The sequence below is a fragment of the Wasmannia auropunctata genome, unplaced genomic scaffold, assembly GCF_000956235.1.
Source record: "Wasmannia auropunctata unplaced genomic scaffold, wasmannia.A_1.0 LD336085.1, whole genome shotgun sequence".
NCBI classification, from domain to species: domain Eukaryota; kingdom Metazoa; phylum Arthropoda; class Insecta; order Hymenoptera; family Formicidae; genus Wasmannia; species Wasmannia auropunctata.
The window spans coordinates 91,295-101,698 of record NW_012026805.1 but is presented as its reverse complement, the minus strand read 5'-3'; the positions used below and the strand labels follow the sequence as shown (position 1 = coordinate 101,698).

The window sequence follows — 10,404 nt, the reverse complement described above, 5'->3', positions numbered from 1 at the left end:
AAAATTCAGGAGGTCGGGAGAGATTGGACTGGGTAGTAAAATTGTTGGATAGTCAAAATCTTTTTGAGGAACATCGATAAAAAACGGGGGAAAGAGACGCGTGTTAAATGTTAGTGTTACAAAACGTTGCACGGGAACGTTTTTTTAAAAACGGTGGTTCGACGATTTATCGCTATTTTCCTCTTTTCTTTTTTCTCTCTCTTTTTTTGTTTTTTGATTGACTGACAGTTTCATTTTGGGAGTTTTTACAAAACAAGTCTACATATATCGATACCCGGTGTCGACGTAAAACTTATCCTCATTCGGCTATATGAAAGCAATTCACGCATAGTTTCAATTAATAACGACAATCCACTGAATTCGTACGCGATGTAACGCGTCAAAACTTAACATTTGAAAGGATATTGGCAGACACTCGCACAGAGTACATACATAAAAGGACGTCATTAACAATTTGATTTATTTACAATTTAATCAATGCTTTTCTCTCCTAATAATGACGAAATTTCCAGTCTTAATAACGCTTCTTCGCGTCCTTCTGGCAGAGTTGTATATATCCCCAAAGTAACTATTGACGAAAAAGAAAGGAACGCGACTGGAATCACCAATTACCCCTGCCGTGATCTTTAGAGAATGTTGAAAATGTTAACGCTATGAATATACATTTAGGTGTAAAGTAGATCGCTTGGCGCTGCGGCTGCTAAAGGAAATGGGGCGAAGCATTTACATTCTCTCGCAACATATTCTTCTATTTTCATAACCCTTTCGCTCTCGTTCTCTCAGCACATTCTCACTTTCTTTATTTTTTTTTTGTTGCTATTTACAAACGTGTAGCTTAAATAACGTTCGTTAACATTTTCATTCTGCTTTTTCTCACTCTCAATCTCCTCGCGCTCTATCTGTCTCTCTCACACTTTTTCTCTCTGTCGTTTACCTAAAATAATTATTTTAATTCAAAATGTATCGGTTCGCGCTCTAAGCGCGATCGAAGGGCAGAATAATTTTTCTTCGTTACCCTTCATTAATTCGCGATTTTATTGTGTTACACAATGGGTCAAAATCGGAATAATAACGGCGTTTATACAAATAACATCTTTTATATCGTAAAGTTAACGCTTTTAAAAGAACGAATGAAAGAAAATAGAAAAATAAAAAATGCAATCGGTTTTGTCGTAATAGAAATTTTTTCCTCAATTATTATAAACGATTACGTTGAAAGAATTGGCGAGAAAAGCGTTTTGTTAATTCGAAGGAAATCTCTTCAGTCTTCTGTCACTATATAATTCTGATCCACTGTGTATCGTCGTATTATTATTATATATATATATTATATATATCTGTCGGTTCCATCACTGCCGAACGAGAATTGTCAGTATCGTTCAATCTGTCGTGAACTTGTCTGGCTTATAAAGAAGAGGGAGCCGGGCGGTACAGAGGATTGCCCTTGATAGGAAGCACATGAGCCTCGGAGTTGAATACCCAGTCGTCCAGACTTATGAGATCGTCGTCGCTGAAGAGCAAATAGAGATACTGGAAAGAGAGATAAAATATTTTCACATTTCATATTTTCGTACCTATTGTTATACTTTCGTAACGTACGTATATTTTTATTAACTTCTACTCTCCTCTTTCCGCGTTATCTAACTGATTAAATAATATTCTCTATTGGAACGTTTCTTTTTACCAAATATTATATCTATTATATTTTTGTCTCTATAAACATTCTAATTACAAAAATATTACATATACATATATACGTTTAAGTCACACTTTACGAGAAGTAGCATAAACCGAATCGAAACGATGCTTCGTTTCTCCTTACCTTCAATGTTTCAGCAAAGAAGTAACTTTGTTGAACATCGTCTTTCGCGGAGTCGACTAGGTAAACATTGTTAAGTCCCGTGAATCCTCCGGGAACCCGACAATGTTTTTCCAATGCTTGAACTGCCTCCCAACCCCATTCGCGATATTTTGGATCCTTTGTTAACCGCCACATTATGAAGTAGGATTCGAAGGTCTGTGGAGAGAAATGTATTTCGTTTTACCATTTAGTATAATTAAATTATATCAACCTTCTCATAACAAAATTTTAAATAAAATGAAAAATTAGTTTTCTTTGTACGTTATAATTTTTGTTATAAACTTACAAACTTAATAACTAAAATAACTAAATTTACTACTACTTAATAACTAAAAAGAAAAAATATATCATACTTAATTTACACAAACATGAAGAAGTTATAAATCCATTTGTACGTTATATTTTTTTCGCGATTAAAAATAATTTGTAAAATAATTTTAAGTATAAAAAACTCTTTCTCTCTCTTTTTCTCGAGAGAAACTAGCTCAGTTAGAAACTGTCAGTTTTATCAATTCGCGCTAATTATACTAATTTTGGTTGAGAGCGCGGGCGACTTACCTCGGGTCGTAGAATGTAATATTTTTCGCCATTCTTTAAGCTTCTGGCCTCGTTGCCCTCAATAAAGTGGAAAGCTTCAGGGCCGAGTTTTGTAGCGCTTCTGTCATATGATTCGTGACACGTGTGGGTCAAACCAGCGGCGATGTTCATGTACTTTTCCGACAATTCGTTTTCCAGAGTTTTGGCGCCCAGCGCAAACATACCGCCTACAAAGCACGCAATGATAACATTATTGACTAGGTTCTTTTGTTGAATTGATCACTATATATTGACGTAAAGAAGTAGAATAATTCGTGATGATAAAGCTTTAATTAAGAGTAAATAATTTTTCTACTTAATATATCGTAAACTTTAATAGCTACTTAATGAAGTATTTGTAAATAGATTATTTAGGCCGCATGTATACACAAGTATCGACATTAGGGCTGTTACTTTTTGCTCGCTTCGAATATTCGAAGCTTCGACGTTAACTTCGACCTTTTGAAATTTAAGGTGCCTTCAAAGCTTCGAAGCTTCGAAGTTTCGAAATTTTGAAAAATTCATTAAAAATTTGAATTTTTTTAATTAGATTGTTTTATTGATCATTATCTTTCTTTATCTACACGTGTATCTAGTTTAATTATTAATTTGTAACATTTCAGGTTATAATACTTTCAAATTTTTTAGGAATAATTTCGTATATGTATATTAATTCTTTTTATTTACAATATTTGTAAATTTTCTGCATAAATTTATCATTTGCACGAATGTATTTTTCGAAATTTCGAAACTTCAAAGCATCGAAGCTTCGGAACTTCGAAGGCACCTTAAACTTCGAAGCTTCAAAAGAATTCGAAGATTTTAATGCCGAAGCTTCGAATCTTCGAAGCTTCGAAATTCGAATGTCGAAGCCTTCGAAGCAAATCACCAGCCCTAATCGACATCGCTCGAGCTCGACTATTACGCCGTAAAGATAATGGTAATTACATTAATGCGTATAAAAACTCACCGGCGAAGCAAGCCAAGTGACCCATTTTATGCTCAAGCCTGTCGTATTTCAAATCCGACACGTAGACAAGTTTACCAGGGGATGTCTTGATCATATGCTCGGTTATAGCAGCTACAGCATCGTCGTACATTTCACGTGCCTCGACGTCTTCCTTGCCCGATTGGATCCAAGCTTTCAGTAGATACTCATAGAAACTGTCGCCGAGTCCACCGAGCGACATATGATCTGCAATTCCCATGAAAATATATTTCTGTCTTAAATAGATTTCACGCAAATTCAAAAAACCTCACGTCATATTTCCCTGAAAAATCATTAAGCGAGGCCCTATTTTTTTTTTCATTTTTTACACGAATTCTTCAACAAATTTATTTTTTCTGATATAATTTCTAGATAAATATGTTAGGCTGCTTACAGCTTTTGTGTTATGAGCGATTAAAGGATAAAAGGCTTTTATAAATTGATAAAAAAGGATTTCACTTGGATTTGAGTAAAGAATAAGGGAATGGAAAAAAATACGGAGATTCTAAGATACTACATCGTCTTATTATGTTCTCTTTAAATTAAATACTGTAAAAAAGACTGTACATATATCTTATTATCAAAGTTAATTGATAATTGATTATTAAATAAATTTATGTAATTTAATGTCTAAGAATTTGTGTTAATATCGATATATTTGATAAAGTAATTTATTCTCTCAATATTCATAATAATTAAGCTCGATCTTATCTTAGACGTTAAAATAATTAATTTGATTAATTTAAGTAAAGATTTAACGATTTCAAACGAGCGCATACATTCTTCGGCATGCGTTATATTAAGAAAATTTTAGAATAGAAATAATAAGAGAGAGATTTGCTTTCTCTCATTCAAAAATTTCTAGTGCACCGCCGATTACTCTTATTTGCCATTCCTTTCATGTTAAAGCGGAATTAAAGACTTGTGGGTGACTCGTTTTGCAAGATAAAATACTGTTCGACTGCTTTAAAAGAGATACTGCTTTAAAACGGATAGCAACGGTAATCGCTGCGCGATAAAGGAATGTCGGAGGAATCTTTTTCCCGGAAAAAAGAGGGGTTTGTTCTCCGAGCTACAGGTCTACTTCGATCACGTTTGTGGGAGGTGAAACAAAGGGCACATTTCTTGATTTCTGCTGAGTTAATTCCTAGGTGCCTTGGGCTAGCTAAAAGCACGGCTCCCATGTTATGTGAGATCTGCGATGAAAGGACGTACGGACCTCCGCTCTTTATCTTTTCGTTCATTATTCCCTCGGGAATACAGTAAGAACGTTATCGCGCAAAAAAAAAAACATGAAGATTAGCCGAGCCACATGAGATTAAACTCCCATTAAACAAATTTTAATTATGATTCGAAGTTGACAAAGTATACTTTGACCGCTGTATTTGATTTTTTATTCACAAAGAGATAATACGTTACATCTTTTTATTAAAAGAAGCCAATATTATATTGATTTTTATTGTTACACTCAGAGAAGGAAATGTTCGAACTAATAAAGATCAATGATGTTTTTCATTCAGAGAGATATAAAGGTTCATCATAAAAATTGTGCATTGATGTAACAATACATTTTATCAGTGAAATTGCATTAAATGCCAGTTATTGTGATATCAAACGAATTTGACGCATTAATTATATAAGAATTGCTTGGTCCATTATTATATTTTAAATGCGTTTTAGTCGAAACGTCAATTCTGTTTATTTGAGCAAAACGATTTTTTCTCGGTGCACTTATGTATTATAAGTGTCCAGCAGGGCGAAATGGTGAAAAATGTGGGAAGGATGTGCGATGAGGCACTGCCGGATACCGAACGGTTTGGATGATATATATCCCCGAGGATCTCGTCATACGTGCAATGAGAAGGTACGCAGGCGCAGGGGATTTAGGATCCGAGGCAGAGGATGATAAATGCGATATTCAAGATCGAGGCTGTGGCGAGGACGGCGCCGACGACGGCCGCGGCGGAGCAGCTTTTCGCGAAGCGACGTGAGCCGACGCGATGCGATGCGAAATAGTGAAAAAAACGGGGCGATCAAAGTTGCGCGGATTTTCTACTTCGCGGCTGCGTGAAAACTATTTTCACGTTAATGTATAATTGATAGCCATAAGATTAAAAATATATTTCGCGTAAAATGTACTAAACGCGCTCGACGATTTATAAAATGTAAAATTATAGTATTATAATAAGTCATCAGATACATTTATATCGATCCGATATCGCCTGGCTAAAGACATATTTAGCGATATTTTTTTTAAACTTTTGATTTAAACTTTTGATGAATTCAAACGTATAAATATAAATATGAAAAACATTATTATCGTAGACGTCGATGCGAAAATAATAATAGTGAGACTAAAGCAATTAATTCTGCGATACAAAAACGAATATACATAGCGAAGGGATAACAGAGACGTAATATTCTACATTTTTGGAATACACATTCCTTTCCAGCGAATGGTTCATAAATAATTTTCAAAACAAATTACGTTTGCGCGCCCGGATATGCATACCTATGTTTGCAAATATTAATTAAAAAGATATATCAGAGAGATATATAAATATAACGCAGATTATTAAGATTCACACTTACGTTGACCCCACTTTCCTGTTCTCGGGTGAATATAATTCGGGTATAGACCTTTCGGTTTGTCCAGGCTCTTCAGGACCTTCCTTACGTTCTCAACCTTGCTCTTGAACACTGGATTATTCGTTATATCGCTCAAGTAGGTAAACTCAAGATGCATTGTCCCGATTTCGGATAAAATACTGCAGCCGCTGCTCGCCCAGCCGTAATTCTTGCTGGCCTGAAAAATAAGCGCAAGTTTCTAGCTAAAACACATAGCGAGATATAAAATCAACGGTAATAAACGGATAGGTCAAGTACGCCATTATTTTAGAAAATTATTATATAATATAATTTAGCAACAGAATAATGTGAAAAATTTTGCTATGTGTCTAGAAAAAATTCTCTAAATCTGAATCAGTGGATAATCATTGATTATCATTAGTTATTCATTGAATGCATCAGTTCCAAATATATTGTTGGTAATCAGTGAAATTCAACTTCATTGTCTCTCGGAAATCACTAATAAATAAGTAAATAATCGCTATAATCGCTGACAAATCAGTGGATTTCGCTGTTCTTGCTAATTGCACAGATTCAGCTCTGTTTCACTTATTCATTAGCGATGCAAGGCGTTACTAATTCAATCTACTTTTTCACTGATTCAGCTTTAGAGAGAAAGGAATCAAAATAAGAAATATCGATTTATATTTATATTAATTTCATTTTTAACTATATACATATATACGTGTGTATATTACAAAGTTATTAATCCTTATAATAAGTCGTAACTTATTAAAGAAATCTGGAATATAATTGTGTAATTTATATTTTATAAGAGAATTTACTTGATTACTATCCATTTTTTTATCTATGAAAAGCAAATACATTGTAATACAAACAGCATAATATCCATAAAATAGGCGAAATAAAAGCTATAATTCTTTATGAAAAGGATCAGGATATTAAGAATAATATGGAAATTTTATAGAATGAAATTCTATGCGGTTTTAAATAATCAAAAGCCATTGTTAAAGCGTCGAAAATCCAAAGAAACGAAGAGGCAATCTGTTCATCGGATATCGCTCGAATACTGTAACGAGGATTTGAGTAGATGAAGATCAGTTGGGAGAAGCATAATCGCTTTATAATTTAATCTAGCCAATTAACCTGCCCACTATAATTTCATCGCCGTAAGATAGACGGTTGTACGCGCGACGTAGCGTTTGCATATGTTATTTGTTGCAAAGGGGAAAAAGAGAATATAAATTTTTCTCAATGCTACGAATACATCGCAGCAATTAAGTTGTTAAATGTATTGTGTTATAAAAAATGTTATGTATATAATTGATACATACACAACAAATTTTCGTAATTTTTATTGCATAATATATGTACGATATTATATATGTTTATATATTTAAATTTTATATGTTTGTACATTTAAATGGATAGCTGCAGGAGTATTGAAAAAATTATCTGCGTATTGTTTTTCGCGTTATATACAAAAGAGAACGGACGGGAAGAGAATACGCTTCGAGTGAAACGATCAGACAGAATAATAAAATATATGAAATTTTTTGAGCCGACAAACATTTTTCATCATTCCTTTCTTTCATGCCATTTCAAATTAATGGAAAATTATAACGTACGGCGCGGAGATAGACACTCGCTAATTAGCCGCGCCCATTGAGAACGCTAATACGAATTATGAAGTTATCAAACGGGTATAAAGTCAATCGGCGTACACACGTTGCGTCGTGATTAAATCCGAATTTTTTTTATTTCTCCTTTTCCCATACTCTCAGCATGCGCGCGCGAACTTCATTTCTTCGATAAAACTGTATATCATTCTATTATTACTATTCTATTATTACTATCCATTTGGTGTACTTTCAATTTACGTATACGGATATCAAATTAAAATACATGACACAATTTATAAAAGCATCTCAATTACATATTTTTTTTCTTCTTTACGTTATGATTATAAAAAAATTTAACATATGCTATTTTCAATGGGTATGTTCTTTTGAAGTACTATAAGTAAGTAATATAATAGAATAACTGTAACTAGCAAATAATAATATCGTAATAATATATTCTTGGATAAATTTTGTATTCATTTGCATAACATTTTTCATGCTATTATAATTGTATATACAAATAATTGGTTATTTTATTGCCCTACAATTTTTTTAAGTAACATCTTATCATCAATTAAACATATGATATATTGATAAAATATATGATACATCGGTAAAATTGATTTCAATTTAAATTGCTAACACCAAACATGTAATAAGAGCTTTTCTTTCATTAAAATTAATCGATGACTCTTTTATAAGAGAAATCTTTTTCTTTATTTAACTTCTAAATAATCACGTTATTTTATCGCCGGTCTTGGTCGTTATAAACGGATATAGAAAAGGGAAAGCAACAGATTACGAACGGACATATCGTTCATCGTACAGAGCCAAAGGCCGTATCCGCCTCCTGCGGCCTCATTATCCATCCAATTAAGAATTTGCATATTAATCGCGCGTCGCTATTTCGACAGACGTGACTTGATGGAATCGTTTCAATTAAAGCGCAACATCATTGCCATATACGATGCTTAACAAGAAGCGCGCAAGAACGGAAACACCACGCCCTGGAGTAGCTTTTTTTTAAGTTATAGTCATGCGAGTAAGGGCCGTGTTGTAATTGTGTTATGCATTTTATACCGCGTGTTTCATTCGTTAGTAGATCAACGGATCGTTTGTTGAAAATTGTTTTACGCAAACAGATTTACGAAAACCTGTAGATCACACATTAATTTTATTACAATTTTTTGATTATTTAAAAAGTGATATACATGTTTATTAAGCAATATCACAAAATGTGACGAAAAATACCAAAATTTAACAACAATATAACAATATAATATTCCAATAACTTTATTTCGTTGTAAATAACGAAAATACATCAAAAACGTAATTTAAATTAAAACTTAATTAAAGAACAGTTTTTTTTCACAAAAACTCAATATATCTCCAGTAATCCGCAATTTAGATATAAAATAATCTATGAAATATAAAGTTATAATATATATAAGATATGAAATATAAAGTTTCTAGAATTCACGTTTTGAATGCATATTTAGGTGATCAATATATATATACATATATAACTTGTGAAGCTTTTTTTACTGGAAGTTTTTAATCATAATTTTTTGTCGTAACTTATAACTTTTAACTTTCAACATTCAATATTGAACATCTTGGTAATAAAGATGTTATCTCAAGAAAAAGTTTTTCTTCAGAACTCCTTTTGACTTGATTTTAATTTCATTAAAACATATTTATATGTGGTTTTGATGCAACCTGTATAAATTTACGATATTACGTATCCGTGATTTCTTGTTTTATCGCGATAAATGAGTAGATCCTTTTTTTGGGGGGGAGGGGGGAGAAACAAAGTTAATGTAATATCAAAGTACATCGAACCCGTCTCGGCTTGTTGATGCGAGGCACTGGCGAGTTATGGCAACGAAAAGCCGCACTTACCCCGGTATGGAGGTTGATGAGGGAATGAGGAATTCCGGTTTCCGTCTGGAAGGCAGGCAGCATCCGTTCGCCGAGCTGCGCCGCCTTATCCCGGAACATCACGTCTCCCGTGAGAGCGTAACAGGCAAGCAGGCTTCCCATGAAACGAATATTCGTCTCAAACAGCGATATTTCGGAGTTCTGAAACAAAACGAGCGAAACGTTCGGATTAATAACGCGTTGATCGTTTATTCGTGGATGGAAAAATTACGATAGTATGTAATATTGCGTATCGCACACATACACACATGCATACACGTATCCGTCATCTTCTCATATAATCGATTCTTATAGCGATTATACGTTCATTAACCCTTTCGTTCCCATTGCAGCTGTTGGCTACGTATGAAATACGTTGTGAAATAAAATATTATTGCGGTTTATATCTGTGAATATATATAATAGTTCTTTATAGTCTTATATACATAATTTTACGCGGGTAAACATTTTAATAGGTATGTTATTTAAAAACTTCTCGCTAACGCATAGAGTATCATAGTATTTTTGTTATAATTTATCAAGCATACATGGCATATCAAGTATCATAGTTTTTTATTTGGAGCTATTACAGTTCGGTGAAACAAGTTATTAGGTATTATAAATGTAATAGCTTATAGAGGTTGTAGAATTATAACTTCCTTAACATATTTTGGGTGGATTTAAAAGTAAAAAAATATTTTCCCATATACACAGACATCATGTATAATAACTTTGCAGTGTAAATTAAATTAAATACACGGAAAGAACGATTTTGTTGAAAGATCTAAAAATTTTGCTAAATACAGATCTGAAAATAATTTTTTATTAAATCATCAAAATAATTTGTT

The 10,404-nt window shown here is 33.1% G+C and overlaps 1 protein-coding gene across 1 annotated transcript; it reads right to left on the bottom strand.

Moving 5' to 3' along the window:
- Positions 1–208: 208 nt before the first annotated feature.
- Positions 209–9,842, bottom strand: LOC105448400 (mannosyl-oligosaccharide alpha-1,2-mannosidase). Its single transcript, XM_011686920.1, has 7 exons — positions 9,822–9,842; positions 9,539–9,718; positions 6,018–6,231; positions 3,408–3,632; positions 2,420–2,625; positions 1,823–2,017; positions 209–1,530 (listed from the first exon to the last, which is right to left on the bottom strand). The coding sequence occupies exons 1-7, from the start codon at positions 9,825–9,827 to the stop codon at positions 1,405–1,407; spliced, it is 1,152 nt and encodes a 383-aa protein (XP_011685222.1). The 5' UTR covers positions 9,828–9,842; the 3' UTR covers positions 209–1,404.
- Positions 9,843–10,404: the final 562 nt, after the last annotated feature.

Bases quoted from the DNA above. Each gene is read 5' to 3' on its own strand.
- LOC105448400 (XM_011686920.1), bottom strand. The intron at 2,018-2,419 runs GTAAGTCGCCCG...TTCTCTCCACAG, and splicing joins ATTACATTCTACGACCCGAG to ACCTTCGAATCCTACTTCAT. The intron at 1,531-1,822 runs GTAAGGAGAAAC...CTCTCTTTCCAG, and splicing joins TCTTTGCTGAAACATTGAAG to TATCTCTATTTGCTCTTCAG.